The sequence below is a fragment of the Hyla sarda genome, chromosome 7 (assembly GCF_029499605.1).
Source record: "Hyla sarda isolate aHylSar1 chromosome 7, aHylSar1.hap1, whole genome shotgun sequence".
NCBI classification, from domain to species: Eukaryota; Metazoa; Chordata; class Amphibia; order Anura; family Hylidae; genus Hyla; species Hyla sarda.
The window spans coordinates 39,620,872-39,642,758 of NC_079195.1; the positions used below are offsets into that span (position 1 = coordinate 39,620,872).

General features: G+C 43.4%; 1 protein-coding gene across 4 annotated transcripts in view; it reads right to left on the bottom strand.

Moving 5' to 3' along the window:
* CRTAC1 (cartilage acidic protein 1) overlaps positions 1 to 21,887 on the bottom strand; it is a 661,264-nt gene that overhangs the window by 424,438 nt on the left and 214,939 nt on the right. For all 4 annotated transcript variants that reach the window (XM_056531343.1, XM_056531341.1, XM_056531342.1 and 1 more), the window contains exon 3: positions 15,132 to 15,328. In XM_056531343.1, coding sequence (XP_056387318.1) covers positions 15,132 to 15,328 — 197 coding nt within the window. The remainder of the gene's footprint in view (positions 1 to 15,131; positions 15,329 to 21,887) is intronic.

Genomic DNA, 21,887 nt, shown 5'->3' on the forward strand with positions numbered 1-21,887 from the left:
GACCACAGCAGTGATACTGATGAGGCACCAGGAAAAAATAGGAGGTAAGTAAAAGATTTTCTTTTTTTTGTTATAAGTGACAGACTGGGCATCTTTAAGAAAAAAAAAAAAAAACTTTAACCAGAGTGTCCCTTTGAATTATTTTTACAAATTTTTTTTTTAACATTGCACTTGCTTGATCATTCATACAGTATACTGTAATTTGTATATATTGCAGTGAACTAGCTTTTGAGAAATCCCTCTGTTGTTCTTCTCACTCATTCTGATACCCACTGCTCAGGAAGGGGGTGTGTCCGAGGCAATCACTGAGCCAGCCCTCACTAACCATGCATTTACTTCCTCCCTGAGGCTGCTGTGCTGTGACTCTTCATCCAATCACTGCAGGCTGCTCTGTAACGCTCTCCTCGCTAGTCCTGCCCTCACTTCCTGGGCTTTGTCCCTGCCTGTGCTTCAGCTGGGACAAAGATGATGCTGCAACCGGGATTATGGATTATGTTCTGAATGGTATGGTGACCCCTAGTGGTCTTTTATAAGCCATTATTTCTATAAAAGGAAAATACATTTTTATAAAGTATATTGGAAAGGTTAATGTTTTGTCAAGATGTACAAGATATAAAAAGTTTTTGATTCTGACAGCGCCCATTAAAGAGTCCAAACTAATATACTGGAGCTCACCCAAAGCTTTATCTTGAGATCTTTTGCCGCAACACTGATCTTACACTTGTCTCAAATTTTAACTAATTGTAATAGATTTCTTTGGCAGATTCTTACGAAATATTATACAACTTCAGTCTTCTACCTGAGACATAAAACTCTGCTCGCCGGCTTCCCACTTCATTAACTAAGGCAACTGTGTGGGCTGCATTCATTAATGTGAAATAAACACCACTTACTGCAATACATTCATTCAGCCCAGGTAAGTGGGAAGTCTGATCGCTCAGCATATTGTACTAAAAAGAATGAGTCACGCTGGATAATATAATTCTAAGGAAATGTTTAAATAATAAGTATAATACGTATCAAGCAAAGACATAATGGTCTGTGACACGGAGAACATGATGCTACTTATAGAGACAGTACATCTAAAGTTTGTCTTTGTCGGCTGTGTGAATGGATGGGCTCTATTCTTCCCTGTTACAATGCTCCTTTAAGATGTGTATCATAAATACTCAAGGACCAGTGCACTATTTCGTGCGTTCTGATATCATTGGCTCCGATATCAGTCACTCCCTGTGCAGGGCAACACATGAATCTAAAAGCAAATATTAAGGTTCCAAGAGCCTTGGAGGCTAAAGAATTTCTCATTTATTCAACAAGACTCCAGAGACTGTAGCTCCAATGCGTTTCAGCTGCACTTATAATAAAAAGTGGTCTTTATAAAAACAAGTGTATGGTCAAGGTGTATTAATGATTTAGGTGTAGATAAATGGATTATCAAAAAATTCAATGGTATCCCCTATCTAAAGGATAGGTGATAAGTATCTGATCTGTTGGGGTACAACTGTTGGAACCACCATTGATCACAAGAATGGAGGTCAGTGTATCTTGAGTGAATGGAGAGGCGATGTGTATGCTTGACCACCATTATGGGGCTTCCAAACTTTGCCAAGCAGTGAACTTCAAAATGATCAGAAGCCCCATAATCCCATAGAAAGGGAATGGAGTGGTGGCCGAGCGTGTGCTGCTGCTCCATTTACTTGGGGGACAATTTATCTGTATTTTTGTGATCAGTGGAGGCAGGGGCACTTCTGCCATGAGGCTACTAACAGAAGAGGCCAGCCCAACAGTAGCAGTTGCATAGCTAGCAAGGAGGATAGGGAATAAGATGCCTGATCGTGGGGGTCCCGCTGCTGAGGCTCTCCACGATCTTCCGCAACACCCGGCATTCTAAACAAACAGCGGGTTCCTGCAGTCCCTCGTGATGCCATGGCCCCTCTATTCATGTCTATGGGTGGGGGCGTGTCGGCCAACACGCCCCCTCTCATAGACATGAAAGGAGGGGGCGTGGCATGGCATCACAAGGGGTGTGGTTATGACGTCATGATCATGGCCTCCGGCATCAAGAGTTCTGAGCAAAATGTTCAGAGCGCTGGAGCACTGGCGTACCCCTTTAAGCTCCCATCAGTCATTGGGTAATAGAGAAGAGAAAGGGGGAAGACTGACCACAGGGCAGCCTGCAAAGGTCACACAGGAGGTCATGACCAGAAAGCAGTGTATGCAGAGCTGCCTTTTCTGTGGGTCCCATGCCCCTTACTTTCAGCTGTACGTTTTCGGTGCCCCTGACCCTTCTTCAGCCTTTTGTCCTAGAATGAAGACATGCGAGAGGTATGGGCTAACACAGAGGTAAATGTATTGTGTGAGTAGAAATGGGTGTATGTGGACACATGCTCTATTTACTGGGCTAATCAGTGTCTGATGCTTTCCCAATATTTCTGGGCAAAGATTCCAAAAGGTGAACATGCCATTACTGTGGTCCCTGACACATTCTGGTCCACATTTAATACATTTGGTTTATTTTAACTACAGTGGAAGAAACTATAGTGAAAGAAAAAAAAGATTATTTGATCCCCTGGGGATTTTGTACGTTTACAAAAAGGAATGATCAGTTTATAATTTTAATGGTAGTTTTATTTGACAGAATAACAACAAAGAAATCCAGAAAAACACATTTGAATTGATTAATTGATTTGCATGTTACTCAGTGAAATAAATGAATCATCTGAATGATTCAGAGATTCATTAGTAAAATATCACACGGGCCTGTACATGAGCTTTCTTGAGCAAAGGGACCTTGCGGACGCTACAGTATTTCATTTGCAAACATTTGCACCAATTGTTGTAAACTTCTCCCCAAGCTCCTTGGCGATGTCTTGTAGCCCATCTACAATCTTGTCCCTGACATCCTTGGACAACTCTTTGTCAAGGGGGATGCGAGGAGCATTTGAGGTCCCTTAGTAGTTTCGGAGAAAAAGGGACATCGAACCTGGAACCTCGCAAGTACGTTTTGGTCTAGAGGCAAAGGGAAAGGTTTGTTGGGAAAGGGCTTGTGATAGACTGCCTCCTCTGTGCACGTTTTTTTTAGTGTAACACATTTTGCCCTTTTTCTTGCACTTTGGGTGATTCTAGAGCACGTTCCTCGGCTCTATTAAAAAAAACAAAAAAAACTCTTTGGTCTTGGCCATGGTGGAGAGTTTGCAATCTGAATAATTGATTTCTTCTGTGGACAAGTATATTTTCTAGAGGTAACAAGCTGAGATTAAGAGCACTACCTTTAAAGGGGTACTCCACTGGAAAAATAATTTTTTAATCAACTGATGCTAGAAAGTTAATCAGATTTGTAAATTACTTCTATTTAAAAATCTTGATCCTTCCAGTACTTATCAGTTGCTGTATACTACAGAGGAAGTTCTTTTAATTTTCAATTTCCTTTCTGTCTGACCACAGTGCTCTCTGCTGACACCTCTGTCCATTTTAGGAACTGTCCAGAGCAGGAGCAAATCCCGATAGCAAACCTATCTTGCTCTGCACAGTTCCAGACATGGACAGAGGTGTCAGCAGAGAGCACTGTGGTCAGACTGCAAAGAACTACACAACTTATTCTGGAGCATACAGCAGCTGATGAGTACTGGAAGGATTAAGATTTTTTTTTTATAGAAGTAATTTACAAATCTGTTTAAGTTTCCGGCACCAGTTGTTTTGAAAAAAAAAAATTTCCCCCCGAAATTCCCCCCCCCCCACCAGAGTACCCAGTTAACCCCTTAGAGCACTGTGGTCAGACAGAAAGGAAATTAAAAAAGAAAATAACTTCATGTGTAGCATACAACAGCTGATGAGTAATGAAAGGGTTAAGATTTTTAAATAAAAGTTATTTACAATTCGGTTTAACTTTCTGGCATTAGTTGATTAGTTAGTTGATTTATAAAAAAAAAAAATTCCAGTGGAGTACACCTTTAAGAGAGTGCTCCTAATCTCAGCTTGTTACCTCTATAAAAAAAGAGTAAAATGAAAATCAATTAGAAATGCATTATTTTCTAGATTTTGTTGTTGTTGTTGTTAAAATTATAGACTGATCATGTCTTTGTCAGCGGGCAAACATACAAAATCAGCAGGGGATCAAATACTTTTTTTCCTCAACTGTATGTCTATTCAAAGACTATGCCTACTTTACTTATCAATTTTCAAATTTGGGGAATGATAAGAAAAATGGTACAGCTTGGTCCAAATGTGTTTCATATCTCTGTTAGCCACATTTATAATATAGTTACTTAATACAGGTGGTGTACACTGCTTTTCGAATATAGGCCTTTACATGTGAAATGAGGGTTTAGATCTCTATTAGAATAAATAAGTGCAGCAAAATGACAACTGTTCTTGATTTATAAAACATTAAAATGATCACACACATTCATAACTGAACAGTGACGGAGCCACAACAACTGTCTGTAAAGAATTCGAGCATAATGTTTTTTAGCTAAAATATTTTCCTGTCATACAGTATATCACCGTGTCAAACAGCGCAGCTTGTACCAGCTGACAAACCCATCAAACTCTAACACATCGCAGAAAAAAGGAAATATTTAGTGGTGATTCGTTCGGGGGGGAAAAACTTCTTAAATTGGGCTGTTTTCACCCACGTCTGAAATAAAAATCTCAGTCCAAGATATTTCATGCAAAGAAACCTGTGTTTTCTTGTTTTTATTGACAGCTTTAATCACTAAACGTAGATGTATTAGGTCCCACGTCAGACCGCGCTTTAGCGCAATTCCACCCAGCATTCGAAATATATCAAAAGAACAAAATCATAAAAGTGTTCAGGGTAGTGCCTAAAATATAACTTTTATTTGGATCATTAAAAATCACCCAAAAATGTGTTTGGTTCCAACACCATTATAATAAATATATACAGACCGCAGGGAGCAGGATCCTTCTTGGAGCAAAGGAAACACTCAACCTGTGCCACAGATAATTAGTAACTATTTGTTACCGATATTGAGTAGCAATGTATTATACCACCAATATATTATACCACCGACGCGTTTCTGCCATATGTTTCAATGGCGTCCTCAGGGAGGCATATATTATGTACAAAATCGTTATAGAAGATATACTAGATCAATATAAAAGATATTATATAGGTCCTTGGCATAGGTGACAGATCATCCAGCTGCAAAAAGAAATTCTACTATCCCTATGTTTCCTGTAGGGAAAAAGAAATGGCAGCAGATATACATAGTAATAGTCTGTCCCTATGTTGTATGCCAGGACTCTGTCCGTTGGTCCACGGAACCCTGGTTATCGGGGCGGGCGCGACAACCTGCTTTGGCGCAGGGAGCTGGCTCCGTCCAGCTCTATTCACTCCGCTGAATTTTGTTCTTTTGATATATTTATTGACAGCTTGCAACATTTCTTAAGCAGGGGTGTGGCCTGTGGAAGGGGTGCCCCAAAACTATAAACACTCTTTCTGTGATTGCTCTTGTTTCTACCCACTAACCCCACCACACTCTTTATAAATTATTTTGTAAATTACTTCTATTTAAAAATCTTAATCCTTTCAGTAGTTATCAGCTGCTGTATACTACAGAGGAAGTTGTGTAGTTCTTTCCAGTCTGACCACAGTGCTCTCTGCTGCGACCTCTGTCTGTATCAGGAACTGTCCAAAGCAGGAAAGGTTCGCTATAGGGATTTGCTTCTTCTCTGATCAGTTCCTGATACAGACAGGTGTCAGCAGAGAGCACTGTGGTCAGGCAGAAAAGACATTCAAAAAGAAAAGAACTTTCTCTGGAACATACAGCAGCTAATAAGTACTGGAAGGATTAAGATTTTTAAAGGAAAACTGTCAGCTTTCTCCCCCCCCGCGCTAACATGCGGTACTGGTTGGTTGTGCGGGGGACGCTGATCAGTTTGATCCTTACCGTGCCCGGATCTGCCGCGCCAATCAGCTGTAATCTTCTATTTTAGGTATATTCAAATGAGGTGCTAACTGGCACTCTGACGTCAGTGTCGGGCTGCAGCGCCGCCCAGCTCATCAATATTCCTCGCCTCCCTTTGCCTTTCCCTCTTCTCCCCGTTCTGTAATGAAGAGAGAGGGGAGGAAGATTGATGAGCTGGGCAGCGCTGCGGCCCGGCACTGACAGAGTGACAGTTAGCCCTGCCGGTGCCAGTTAGCACCTCATTAGCATATACCAAAAATAGAAGATTATGGCCGAACGGAGCGGCGGATCCGGGCATGGTAAGGACTAAACTGATCAGCGTCCTCCGCACTACCACTCTGTACTGCTGGTTAGTGCGGGGGAAGAAAGCTGACAGTTTTCCTTTAAATAGAAGTAATTTACAAATCTGTTTAACAGTTTACATTTCCGGCACCAGTTAATTTAAAAAAAAAAAAAATTCCACCAGAGTACCACTTTAATGTGTCAGAACAGGATGTCAGTCCTGGGTCAGCTGACTTCCTTTGAACCACAGGATGCCTTCAGGACCAACCAGATCCCCTCCTACTAACTCGTAGACCACTCCCTTCCTAGCTACGCCTGCTATCTTTATGGGATCAGGATATTTTGTATATTTAGAGGTTTTCCTAAAATTTATACATACATTTTGCTATTTTACCACAACTGTGTAAATGTGTCATTTGTACTGTAATTTTCGAAAATTGCAACAGAAACATCCTAAATGAGGAAAAAAGTGAAAAACGCAATAAGCATTCAACGTGGGTACATAGCCGAAATATGTTATATCATTCTGAAATGCATGAATTGTGGTTATAGGTCCAATTACTTCACTTCATCACCTCGTGTCATTGTATAATTAAATAAAAACTTTAAATAAGAAAATGCATCCAAATTGCACATGATGTGAACTGACCTCAACCCACTTATGATTCTAGTGAGCTCACCTGTTTTAGCTCCAGCATCAGCAGCCTGATTCGATGACCAGGTGCAGTGATCAAATGCCACACACCCCATCCAGAGGAGTCATGGGAAACGTAGGCAGATTTAGCAAAGATTTTAGTGATCTATTTACATCCAAAATGAAGTACAACTCATGCCTGCCACATCAGCTAAAAGAGGTAAGCAGAAGGTATACACAAGGACCTCTACATTATTCTCTAATAATAGCCAATGCTGCACTTTATAAGCAAAAAATAACATTTTCCAGGAATGCTTCTTTACGTTTTGCAAAACACTTCATGATTCACTCACATTGGTATTCATTGGGTGAGATACATTTTTGCCTATTAGGCACATTTTTTTTTAATTTTTATTGTTTTATAATCTACTGCTGGTGAATTGTGAACCATGTCACAAAGTCATTCACATGACCCATATGTTATATTTCTCACACAACAATAAATAGAGACTGGCAAGAACCTGTCTTATCCAAACCTTTACTTGTAAATCCAGAAGCTCACTTCATCTTGTTTTCATTGTTACTTTACTATTGAATAGTCACAACTACGACCTAGATTGAGCCTAGTACGACTCATTAATCACCACAGGAAATAGAAGTACCGTATATGCCCTAGTATAAGCCGACCCGAATATAAGCTGAGGCCCCTAATTTCACCCCAAAGACCCAGGAAAAGTTGTTGACTCGACTATAAGCCTAGGATGGGAAATACATCATTCCCCCTTCATCATCACCGCCTGTCATCCTCCAGTCATCATCCCACACCCCCCTTCATCCCCCTGTCATCATCCCACACACCCCTTCATCATCACCGCCTGTCATCATCCCCCTGTAATCATCCCACACACCCCTTCATCATCACCACCTGTCATTATCCCCCTGTCATTATCCCACACCCCCCTTCATCATCACCGCCTGTCATCATCCCCCTATCATCATCCCACACCCTCCCTTCATCATCACCACCTGTCATCATCCCCCTGTCATCATCCCACACACCCCTTCATCATCACCGCCTGTCATCATCCCCCTGTAATCATCCCACACCCCCCTTCATCATCACCACCTGTCATTATCCCCCTGTTATTATCCCACACCCCCCTTCATCATCACCGCCTGTCATCATCCCACACCCCCCTTCATCATCACCACCTGTCATTATCCCCCTGTCATCATCCCACACCCTCCCTTCATCATCACCACCTGTCATCATCCCCCTGTCATCATCCCACACACCCCTTCATAATCACCGCCTGTCATCATCCCCCTGTAATCATCCCACACCCCCTTCATCATCACCAGCTGTCATTATCCCCCTGTCATTATCCCACACCCCCCTTCATCATCACCGCCTGTCATCATCCCCCTGTCATCATCCCACACCTCCCCTTCATCATCACCGCCTGTCATCATCCCACACCCCCCTTCATCATCACCGCCTGTCATCATCCCACACCCTCCCTTCATCATCATCCTCCTGTCATCAACCCACACCCCCCTTCATCATCACCGCCTGTCATCATCCCCCTGTCATCATCCCACACCCTCCCTTCATCATCACCACCTGTCATCATCCCACACCCCCCTTCATCATCACCGCCTGTCATCATCCCCCTGTCATTATCCCACACACCCCTTCATCATCACCGCCTGTCATCATCCCCCTGTAATCATCCCACACCCCCCTTCATCATCACCACCTGTCATTATCCCCCTGTCATTATCCCACACCCCCCTTCATCATCACCGCCTGTCATCTTCCTCCTGTCATCATCCCACACCTCCTCTTCATCATCACCGCCTGTCATCATCCCACACCCCCCTTCATCATCACCGCCTGTCATCATCCCACACCCTCCCTTCATCATCATCCTCCTGTCATCAACCCACATCCCCCTTCATCATCACCGCCTGTCATCATCCCCCTGTAATCATCCCACACCCCCCTTCATCATCACCACCTGTCATTATCCCACACCCCCCTTCATCATCACCGCCTGTCATCATCCCCCTGTCATCATCCCACACCTCCCCTTCATCATCACCGCCTGTCATCATCCCACACCCCCCTTCATCATCACCGCCTGTCATCATCCCACACCCTCCCTTCATCATCATCCTCCTGTCATCAACCCACACCCCCCTTCATCATCACCACCTGTCATCATCCCCTTGTCATCATCCCACACCCCCTTCATCATCACCGCCTGGCGTCATCCTCCTGTCATCAACCCACACCCCCCTTCATCATCACCGCCTGTCATCATCCTCCTGTCATCATCCCACACCCCCCCCCCTTCATCATCACCACCTGTCATCATCCCCCCCCCCCCTTCATCATCACCACCTGTCAATGTCTGAACAGTGGTCTTCAACCTGCGGACCTCCAGATGTTTCAAAACTACAACTCCCAGCATGCCCGGACAGCCGATGGCTGTCCGTGTATGCTGGGAGTTGTAGTTTTGAAACATCTGGTGGTCCGCAGGTTGAAGACCACTGAGGGCGGAGAGTTCACTCGAGTATAAGCCGAGGGGGGTGTTTTCAGCACGAAAAATCGTGCTGAAAAACTCGGCTTATACTCAAGTATATACGGTATGTACTTTTTGGCCAGTGCCACCAACACATAGAGCCCAATCCTTACTGAGAGTCATAAAGGGACAAAAATCTACTCTATATTGAAGCCACTATCCCAGTCATTTTCATTCTCCAAGTCCTGAATACTCACCAATGCTGCGATGTGGTTGGAAGTTTATACCTTGTGAATCAGAAAACGTACTTACTTTTCCGATATTCTACCTTCCTAGAGGCCTCAAAGTTCCTTCCAGGTGATCGCTCACCTAGTGTTGTTGTGTAGCAAAGACACAACTTATAGAGCTCCCAGTGATGTAGTGGAACGATGCAGCCACCGGGTGCTGGTCCGGATACAAGGTCCACCGGATCAGATGAAATGTCCAACAAGACTTGATAATATCCACATTCATAAGATGTAAGTGATGGCTTCAAAATGCTTTAAAGGGGTTCTCCGGTGCTTACACATCTTATCCCAGATTGCGGGATAGCTGTCACGCCCCTTCCCGTAGGCTTGCATTGAGGGGTGGGGGCGTGACGTCACACGCTGCCGGCCCGGTGGTCGCCCGTAATCAGACCCGGTGCGAACACGCTCCGGGAACTGATTACAAACGGGGTGCCGCGTGCAAGATCCCGGGGGTCCCCAGCGGCGGGACTCCCGTGATCCGGCATCTTATCCCCTATCCTTTGGATAGGGGATAAGATGTGTAAGCACCGGAGAACCCCTTTAATCCATACAACGGAAAACAGAACAGCTGGGCGAACAACAGACCTAGGGGGAACCGTAGAACAGCTAAGGCCCGTCGACAGGCTCCACTTGTGCCTTAGTGGAAACAAAACAAACTAGAAAACATGTTCCTAGGTCTGTTGTACTCCCAGCTGTCCTATTTTCCGTTGTATGGATTAAAGGGGTACTCTGGTGGGTAAAAAAAAATTCATATCAACTGGCTCCAGAAAGTTGAACAGATCTGTAAATTATTTCTATTAAAAAAATCTTAATCCATCCAGGACTTATCAGCTGCTGTATGCTCCAGAGCAAGTTGAATTGTTCTTATCAGTCTGACCACAGTGCTCTCTGTTGACACCTCTGTCCATGTCAGGAACTGTCCAGAGTAGAAGCAAATCCCCAAAGCAAACCTATCCTGCTCCGGACAGTTCCTGACATGGACAGAGGTGTCAGCAGAGAGCACTGTGGTCAGACTACAAAGAACTACACAACTTCCTCTGGAGCATACAGCAGCTGATAAGTACTGGAAGGATTAAGATTTTTTTTTTATAGAAGTAATTTACAAAACTGTTTAACTTTCTGGCACCAGTTGTTTTGAAAAAAAAAAAAAACATTTAAAGCATTATGAAGCCATGATTGAGCTGCTCCATTATTTTCCTATACTTCCACTTCTATTTTCCTATACTTCTAATGAATGACTGTCTCACAGGCGTGCGCACGGGGTGTGCTGGGTGTGCCTGGGCACACCCTAATCAAGCCTCAAACTTGAGGCTCTATCACCTCCATGCTGCAGCCAAGGGGGGGATCCGCCACTGAGCTGCCAGCAGGGGGCCCCGTCAGATTCAGGACATCCCTGCGTCTTTTTGGGACACAAGGATGTCCCAGGTACCTTTCTGCGGCTCCGCGTTAACTTTAAAAATGCAGGGGCCGCCGGGAGGTAGCGCACGTAGGGACATCACTGATGTTCCATGAGTGCACCCATAGGAACAGAGCACACATCATCTTCAGTGCTCCGACCACCACTCCCCCAGTCCCGGGACCTACTGCTATGGCCTATAGGACATAGCAGTAGATTGGACGGAGCACTGAAGTGGGGCAGTACACAGGCATATAGCCTCCAGCCATACACTGTATATGCACCAAATGTGGGGAACTATACTGCACCTAATGTAGGGAACTATACTGCACCTAATGTGGGGGAACTATACTGCACCTAATGTGGGGGAACTATACTGCAGCTAATGTGGGGAAACTATACTGCCAACCTAATGTGGGGGAACTACAACCTAATGTGGGGGAACTACAACCTAAGGTGGGGGAACTACAGCCTAATGTGGCGGAACTACAAAATAACGTGGGGGAACTATACTGCCAACCTAATGTGGGGGAACTATACTGCCAACCTAATGTGGGGGAACTATGCTGCCAACCTAATGTGGGGGAACTATACAAAAATATGTAATTTTACTATCCTGATCCCTATAAAACTCTTTTATTTTTCGGTATATAGGGATGTATGAGGGTCATTTTTTGCGCTGTGATTTGTAGTTTTTATCGGTACCATTTTTGTCTTGATGGAACTTTTCAATTGCTTTTTAGATATTGAAGTGACCAAAAAAGTGCAAATCTGGTAAGTGCACAATTACGACTTTTGGGGCCCCACTTTTGATTTTGCCCAGGGCCACGCTAAGCCTAAAACCGGCCCTGGTAGGACGGACATGTTGCTCCACCAGACCTCTCACGCGAATGCAGAGTCATGGAAACACAAGGGTGAGGGCGGCAAGGCCAGGTGGTTACTGTGCAATACCAGCGGCATTACTCTCGGTATCCTACTCTCCCAGAACGGCTTACGGCAGCCAATATCAGCTAGAGGTGATTTTTTTATTTTTTAAATCATGAATTTGTAATAAATTGTGTAATTTATTGGTTGTATAATTACTATTATTATCATAGTGTACGCTAGCACTAACATCTTTTTAGAGATTCTCTAGTTATTCAGCCTAATGTTTTATTTTACCAGCTTTAATGATAACAGCTATTGTTTATTTATTATATATATATTTTTCAGATTTTTTTTTCCTCAGCCATGTACACTAAGAGTTTATTTCTTCTTCCTTCATGCTGCATTTTTATTTCATTTACTCATTTGTTCAGCCTCAGTCAGACCCATCTATGTCACATATTAAAGGGGCAAATGGCTACCTACTGATAGTTTAGATTTAAATACAGATTGTTCTGATTTATTGTTTTAAACTTTCATGATACTACATATTGTTCACACAGAGCATCTGACCTGGGTTGGTTTACTGAGTGCAATTCACATAGAGACCATGAGCAAATTGTTCAGGTCTGTTTATGTATGTGTGCATGCAAGCAAGAGTGTATTTGTGTGTGTATGTGTATGTGTGTGTGTGTATATATATACATATATAATGTACAAACAAGAAAGTTGCAACAGCGCTCTAGGTCAAAAAATGGAGGCTCTCAGCGCACTTTTTGATCAAAATGTATATACATAATATATATATATATACATATATATACATATATACAAAATATATATACATACACGCACGCGCGCGGCGTGAGTTTTTGCTTTAGGGTGCACACCCTAATGCAATAGGCTGCGCACGCCTATGGACTGTCTATCACCTTAGGGTATTAAAGGGGTACTCTGTTGGAAAAAAAAATAATGTTTAAATGGGCACTCTCATGAAAAAGTTTTTTTTGCTATTGCACTCATTATGGTAAATAAAAAATGTTTCTAATATACTTTGTTTAAAAAAAGTTTTCTGTGTTTTATTTGTGCTTAAAAAAGCTGAAGAGCACATTTTCCCCCATCTCATCCACAGACTTAGGACCGAGGTTTAAACACAGGAAGTGCAGCCTGGAGTGCTGAGGGGGTGTGTCCAACCAACCGCATATGGCAGTTAAGTGTGAGAGGAGCTATGATTGGATGAGGCTGGACACCCCCCCCCCCCCCCTCAGCACTCCAGGCTGCACTTTCTGTGTGTGGACCTCGGTCCTAAGTCTGTGTATAAGATGGGGGAAATGTGCTCTTAAGCACAAATAAAACATTGAAAACTTCATTTTTTTTAAAACAAAGTATATTAGAAATATTTTTTATTTACCATAAAGAGTGCAATAGCAAAAATTGATTTTAATGAGAGTTACCCTTTAAATCAACTGGTGCCAGAAAGTTATATAGTGGTCCCTCAACATACGATGGTAATTCATTCCAAACGAGCCATCGTTTGTCGAATCCATCGTATGTTGAGGGATTTGTGCAATGTAAAGTATAGGAAGCTGTACTCACCTGTCCCCGCCGCTCCCGATGGTGTCCCCGCCGCTCCCGATGGTGACACCGGGCCTCCGCTGGGCTCTCCTGGTCTTCTCCGGTCCTCTGCTGTCTTCTCCGGTCCTCTTCTGTCTTCTCCGGTCCTCTTCTGTCTTCTCCGGTCCTCTGCTGTCTTACGCAAGGCCTTACTGGGCCTGCGTAGCGACGTCATTACGCCGCTGCGTACGCCATTCCTATTGGATGACGTGCGCAGCAGCGTATTGACGTCATCGGAGAGAGCCGAGAAGACACCGGAAGACCAGCGCTGGACCCGGAGGGCACCCCGGAGCATCGTGGAGGGGTAAGTAATACTTACTGCATCACACGGGGAACATTAAGCTGCTATCCGGCAGCAGCTTAAGCATTTTGCGCTGCCGGATAGCACTTAATGCGATGGCCCCGACTTAAAAAAGCATCGTATGTCGATGCTGACATCGACATGCGATGGCCTCTGAGAGGCCATCGTATGTCGATTTGATCATATGTCGGGGCCATCGTAGGTCGGGGGGTCACTGTACAGATTTGTAAATTACTTCTAAGATTTTTATATAGAAGCAATTTACAAATCTATATAACTTTCTGGCTCCAGTTGATCTAAAAAAAAAAATAAAAATAAAAGATCCCCCTGCTAAGCACCATCTCGATAGGCTCTATAGATTTGCCTTGAGGTTGTAGTGCTCGAGGGGAGTATGCAGTGGTGCTGTGCTGGGCTTCGATGTTCTTTTTTTTTTAATAGTAGACTTGATAATATATTACCGTATATACTCTAGTATAAGCCGACCCGAATATAAGCCGAGGCCCCTAATTTCACCCAAAAAACCCAGGAAAAGTTATTGACTCAACTATAAGTCTAGGGTGGGAAATACATCATCCCCACCCATGTTATCATCCAGACCCCCGTCATTAACACCCTCATAATCATCACCCTGTCATCATCTCCCCCTTCATCATCCCCCCTTCCTCATTACCCTGTCATCATCCCCCCCTTCATCATCCCCCCTTCCTCATTACCCTGTCATCATCCCCCCTTCATCATCACCGCCTTTCATCATACCCCTGTCATCATCCCACACCCCCCCTTCATCATCACCAACTATCATCATCCCCCCCCATCATCATCCCCCCTTCATCATCCCCCCACTGGATGATGACGAAGGCCGCAGTGGTCTTGAACCTGCGGACCTCCAGATGTTTCAAAACTACAACTCCGTGCTTGCTGGGAGTTGTAGTTTTGAAACATCTGGAGGTCCGCAGGTTGAAGACCACTGAGGGCGGAGAGTTCACTCGAGTATAAGCCGAGGGGGGTGTTTTCAGAACAAAAAATTGTGCTTAAAAACTCGGCTTTTACTCGAGTATATACGGTAATAATTTAGCTCTTTTTGTAACCATGGTATTATATTCCCTGTTCGGTAATTTATTTGTTCAGAAAATATGGAGAATATGGAGATTACAGCGGCATATTGAAAATCTCTGCTTCATAGCCTTTGCGCCTTTTAGACTCAAGCTTATTCCTATTTTATCTAATACCGGGGCATAAAATGCAGCATAAAGCAGCTCAATGTCAGGTGTAAGCTTTCTCAGAATTCTCCTTACCTGAGAATGCATTGTTAGTGTTCAGGAAATAAATCTCTTCCCGTCCATCGCCGTCTATATCGCAGGCAGTGACCCCGATGGCATTGCCCTGGCGATCCCGGAGGGGATAATAGGGAGAGCTCCGCTCATCCACCGCTATATTCACCAGCCGACCTTTCTCTTTGATGTATTTCAGCACGAGATTGGGTCCATTATATCTATAGAAAGAGGCAAATGAAAAAGGAAAATGAATTAAAAAAAGATGAGACGACGAAGAGGGAGGTTTTCTCCTGAGTTAAAAAAAGAAGAAGCTTTTATATCTAGTAAACAGAGAAATGCAGTACACAATATACTACGTAGGGAATGATCCAGATTTGTATGGATGCTGCAACTTGCAATATTATTTAATAAACCTAAAATTCATGAATAGGTAAAACAACACTTAAATAGGAACTGTCATTTGCAAATACTTTTTATATAATGGAGGTGATAATATTTTATGTATATCTGTAATATAAATTGGTTAAAAAATTTGTATATTTTTGGATGAAAACATGTTTTATACATCTTACCACTAGGGGTCCCCCCACTGTCCAGAACACTGTCTTGTCCCTGCAGCTATTGCCTGTGTGTCTCTGTGCAGAGAATAAATACAGGAAGTGAGGTCTCCGCCCTGCTTGCCCCGCCCACACTTCCTGTATTTTGTCCCAGCCAGATAACCCAGGCATTAGCTGTAGGGACATGTTTTGGACAATGAAGGAACTACATAGTGGTAAGATGTATACAGCATGTTTCCATCCATAAATATACTAATTTTTTTTAACCAATTTAGATTACAATTAGGCATATAGGCCCTCATTTACTACTGCAAACCCGACATGTTTTGTCGGCTTGTGGTGCGCCAGTTTCTGGCACGTTGCGCCAACAATTCTATCTGTGCTAGAACTTGCCCAGAATTTGTGCCAGAATTGAGAAAAAGCAAACTAACTCAATTTTACTGAAAAAACAAAACATAAAGGGTGTGGCCATCTGGAAAAGGCGGCATGGTCACTAAAAAGGGTCATGTCCCTGACATTTTCAAAAAAAAACAACATATTTACTAAGGTTTCCACAGAAAATTTTGTGGATTTGAGCTGAGGAAAACCAGACAGATCAGAGCAAAAAGTAGGGAAAAGTGGAAAATGTTGAGAAACCTTAGTAAATATTGTGGAAAAAAGTATTGTAAGGAATTAAAACCCACAAAGAAACCTACGCTACACTCTTAGTAAATCAGGGCCAAAATGTTATTAACTACGTTATCTACATTGGCCCTGATTTACTATTTTAAACCCAACATGTTTTGTCGAGTTGTGCGCCAGATTGTGGTGCATTGTGCCAGAAAATTCTGTCTGCATCGGAATTTGCGCCAGAAATGAAAAACCCGACTAATTCTCCATTTTACTGTGAAAACTTGAAAAGGGGGCGTGTATGTTGGTGAAAGGGGCATGGTCAAAGAAAAGGGGCGTGTTCCCAACATTTTCACAAAAACTCTACATATTTACTAAGGTTTAAACAGAAAATGTGGTGGATTTGAGCTGAGGAAAACCCTACAGATCAGAGAATGTGTAAAAAAGCTAAATCTAGGGAAAAGTGCATAAATTAAAACCAACAAAGAAACCTACACTCCCCTTTTAGTAAATCAGGGCCATTATATTAAAAAAAATGGTAACTGTCATTTGCAAAACTTTTTACTGTATATAATGGAGATGATAACATTTTATGTTAATTTTTGGATGAAAATATGCTTCATACGTCTTACCACTAGGGATCACCCCACTGCCTAGAACATTATCTTGTCCCTGCAGCTATTGCCTGTGTGTCTCTCTGCAGAGACAAAATACAGGGCTCCGCTATGCTTGTCCCGCCCACACTTCCTGTATTTTGTCCCAGCCAGGAAACCCAGGCAATAGCGGCAGGGACAAAACAGTGTTCTGGACAGTAAAGGAATTCCATAGAGATAAGATGTATACAGCATGTTTTCCCCTATAAATATACACATTTTTTCACCAATAAATATTACAACTATACATATAATGTAATGTTATTAACTGCTAATTTTTTTTATTTAATGTAGATAATGTAAACTATAATATGAAACCAATAGTCTACTGTGTTTAGGAGGTGTTTTGTCCCATATGGTCACTATACTCCAGAAAACCAATCATAGACTTAGAAAGAGAAGAGTGTATAGAAGACACAAATACAATAATGTTTAGGCTGGTATCCCACTTTATTCGAGCATTACATCGCCATTAGTATATGTTGGGATATAAAAGGTATACTGATGGTAACTGCTTTGTTATCACAGTAGGCCCATTACCTTTCATAACCAAATGTAACCTATAAGTGACTTTGTTCAATCTATCAATCTATATCTTAAACCATATTTTTATATTGAAGGACTCCACTGTCATAGCGTTCGGAACATTTTGTTCCGAATGCTGAGTACAGATGCCGGGGCTCGTGACGTCAGGGCCATGCCCCTCTTGACACATGCCACACCACCTCAATGTAAGTCTAGGGGGGCATGATGACCACCACGCCCCCTCCCTTAGACTTACATTGAGGGTGTGACATGACGGCACAAGGGGGCATGGCCGTGACATCACAAGCCCTGGCGCTTTAAGTCTTGTAAATCAAAACTAGACTGTCGAGAAACAGAATGTTCTATAGTCACAAGTGGACCACATTCCATTCATTGAAGGAAGTTGGCCTATTGTGAGTATAGAGAGGTAAATGTCAGCATTCCATATTGATGCTATTACAAAAAACAGCCTAATGTATTGTAAGCCCAGCCTTATTACCCATGTTACCACTGAACGGTGAGATGACACCATATTTAAAGGATTACTCCAAAGATATGCCAAAAATGTGAATGCGAGAATGAGATTCCTGTAACCAATGTTTAAAGGTCTAAGCTGCCGTTTGTGACCATTTTTACCAATAAAATTAAAGGAAAGGTGACCATACGTGAATAATGTTCACTTCTTTATATATGGTAGTTACTAAGAGAATGAAAACGGCACTAGTCTCTTTCTGTAACTCTCACAGACCTTACGGGAGAGACATTTTTGAAAGTTCAATAAAGCCGATGCAATGAGTGTAGAGGTAGTCAATGATGTAGAATGCTAAAACGATATTTCATGAGTAGGACAAAAAAGTTGTAGGTTGTGTAATATAATTTTTGAAGTTGTCCCCTCCTTCTGATATGTATACTACTACTATAAGGTAATTGAAAGTTATGACACTCTCTTATGCACAGTATTCTCATATTCTCAAGAGACTGTTGGTCTATGATCAGACAGGACAGGGTAATTTTTGGCTTGAGATAAGATTGAGGGTATAATATTATTGAATAACCCCAACGGGTGAGGACCCACAGTGTAGCCTTCCTGGTTTGACTTAGGGCCAAACTGGGGAGTGGAGTCTAAGTATCCTCTAGGCTTTCACCCTTTATCCCACTCCAGGAGGAGGAAGTTGGACTTCTGCTGGTAGAGGATGCTAGGTCGCAGCTCAGAGAGGTCCTGATATAGGTAACGGATGACTTGGCAGTCCAGACAGCTCTGATTTCAGGCACTCGGGATATAGGCAGAGGTTAGGCTGGTGCAACAGGTCAGCAGCCTGGTGGTAATAGAATGAGACACCGCACAGTCCAGTGTGGGATAAAGAGTAAGTAGCAGCAATCAGCGGTGATGCTGGTCAGAAGCAGAACATTCAGCAAGGGTTAAGCAGCCTCAAGGTGTATGTGGTGAAAAACTGAAGATATTGTAATAGAAGCAGGATGAATAGCTAGCTAGATACAGGCTTAGAATTAGTGTCAACAGTCTGGAGTCATGCACAGGAGAGTCAATAAGGTACACAAGGGTCAGGCAAAGGTAACATTAGGTAAACAGACACGGGCCAGATACAGGATAGCAGGTGAGCTGGCAGAGCAGCCCTAAATAGATAATGCCAGGCATGGATAGGTGGAGGCATATTAGAGATGTACACACTCGCCCTTTAAGCTGTTGCCGGTTCACGCGCATGGCTCCCATGGTGCAGACAACGACCTGCAGTCATAGAGGAAAAAGCAGGAGAGAGGCCAGAGAAGGAAGCTTGACCAGCCACAGATGCATAGCACTGATCACAGCTTGGCGATGTTGAGTGCTGGGACATGTCACAGACCACCGATGCCAAAAGCGGGTGTTATAGTGCCCCTCTTATGCCCCCTCTTCTCAGATCCAAAATGAGAAAATAACTTTAGAAGGGAAGGAGCATGAATGTTGTCCTCTGGTTCCTAAGCCGGATGGCAACCGCCAGTGTTACAGTTAGTAATACAGGAGAATATTGCTGAACCTCATTAACAGCTGCTCTGCAACATAAACATTGATGTGTTTTACTTCCCTTCACAGCAGAACCACTTAACAGCTGACTATGTGCAATTTACACAATACAAACCTAGTCACCCACCAGAAACACCACCTTGCAAACATTTTTTCATATAAAAGTAATCTGAATGTGGAAAAATATACTTGCTCCCTTCCTGATGCCCTTTATTTGTGAGATGGAATAGTTTACGTAGACTGACTTATTCCCCATTCAGTGACTTAAATGGTCATTGAAGTATCAAACAACATCCTTCCTTGTGATAGTCCATGAGATCTAACATATTTCCATTACTTCATTTACAAAAAAAGACTGTTTACCCCAGATTTAAAGCCCCAAATTCTTGGCCACTAGGTGTCTCCCTCTGCTGCAAACTGCTGTCCACTGCCTGTTGTGAGTGGTGACAAGGTGGTTTTAGTGCTCTCACAGCTGTTATGTCCCTTAAAGCTCCAGCCACAGTGAACAGCTATTTCTTGTTCACTCAAGTTCAGTGGGCAGGATCAAGGCTAGACTGTTTACTAGAAGTACACACACAGTTACTTCCTACCTTAGTTGTCTGGTCAATCACAGCACAGCTGTGGTCCCTTGAAAACAGTACAGGTCCCTTGAAAATTACATTTCCCACAAAATTGTCCCTAAGGGACTTCGGATCTCTATTGTTCCGGCAGCTCAAACACAAACTCCTTAATTGATGGCCAAAAGGGGACAAGAGGCCACTGAATTGTCTATTAGATTTATGCAAATCCTACTTGAGGAAGAGAAAATAAATTTAGAGACCACCGCCAAACGGCTTAAGGACACAGTTGATCTGGCATCTAAACTAAAAATGGAACCAGAGTTCAATAAGAGAGAAACCGAACTCCAAAATACAGTCGAAAAATATAAAACCCTTCTCATTGAACGTAAGCATAAGCAATTTGTAAAGGACTTGACTGAATTTAAGGACAACAGAGCCTACAAATAGAATCCTAGGCTAGGAACTGACACGGAAGTTACCTCTTCTGACACGGACTATTCGGACACAGACCAATCTGCATCTAAAAACAAGAACAGAACCTTGAATCGCTCTCCCTAGGGTAGCCGCTATTGAGGAAGGGGACGATGGAACCAATCAAATGGACCTGGCAGAGATCCCAGAGGTGGAAAATCAAGGCAAATATACACTGACAATTCAACATCTCAGCCGCCCCAACTTTCTGGAATGTCATCTTCATCTTCTGCTGCGTCTTCTTTTTTAGAGAGGGGTCCGCAATCAGGTCCAACCAGACCATCGGGGAAGAATTTACTCAGCATCTGATTACCAAAAATCCTAATGTTGATGATAAAATGATTAACCTTTCTTCACATACCTTAACTGATCCAGAAATTTCCCTCCTCAAAAAGGGCCTACCGTTCATTCCCACCAATAGACCACAGGTCTTTGAATGGGTCAAAGACCTACACCTCTTTGGTAGATCCCTGAAATGGAAGAAATTCTTCCCCTTTACGATACTACTGTAGAATCATGCTTGACCTGGGGATTGACCCGAGGGATTTAGACAATGTAAATACATTGGCATCACTCTTGACATTGAACAAACGTAATCCTGGTCTTGGACCTTCACCAATTGCCGTCTTAAGAGCACTAAGTCACCTCCATTGGGAGAAAAAGACTGCATTGATCTCTTTATTGACGTTGTCTGCCAAGAAATAGACTAGATTCTCCAACTCTACTTACAAAGCCAGTAATCTATGCCATTCTGAAGTGGAAGCCCTAAAGTCACCTGAAGCCAACATTGTATCTTCGTATCTGTTACGCCGAGCGCTCCGGGTCCCTGCTCCTCCCCGGAGCGCTCGCGGCGTTCCTCTCTCTGCAGCGCCCCGTTCAGACCCGCTGACCGGGAGCGCTGCACTGACACTTCCGGCGGGGATGCGATTCGCATAGCAGGACGCGCCCGCTCGCGAATCGCATCCCAAGTCACTCACCTGTCCCGATCCCAGGCTGTCACGTCCTGGCGCGCGAGGCTCCGCTCCTTAGGCCAGCTCTCTAAGATTTAAAGGGCCAGTGCACCAATGATTGGTGCCCGGCCCAATCAGTCTAATTAGCCTCCACCTGCTCCCTGCTCATATAACCTCACTTCCCCTTCACTGCTTTGCCGGATCTTGTTGCCTTGTGCCAGAGAAAGCGTTTATAGTGTTTTCCTTACCAGTGTTCCTGACCTCTTGCTATCGCCATTGACTACGAACCTTGCCGCCTGCCCCGACCTTCTGCTACATCTGACCTTGCCTCTGTCTAGTCCTTCTGTCCCACGCCTTCTCAGCATTCAGCGAGGTTGAGCTGTTGCCGGTGGATACGACCTGGTTGCTACCGCCACAGCAAGACCATCCCGGGCT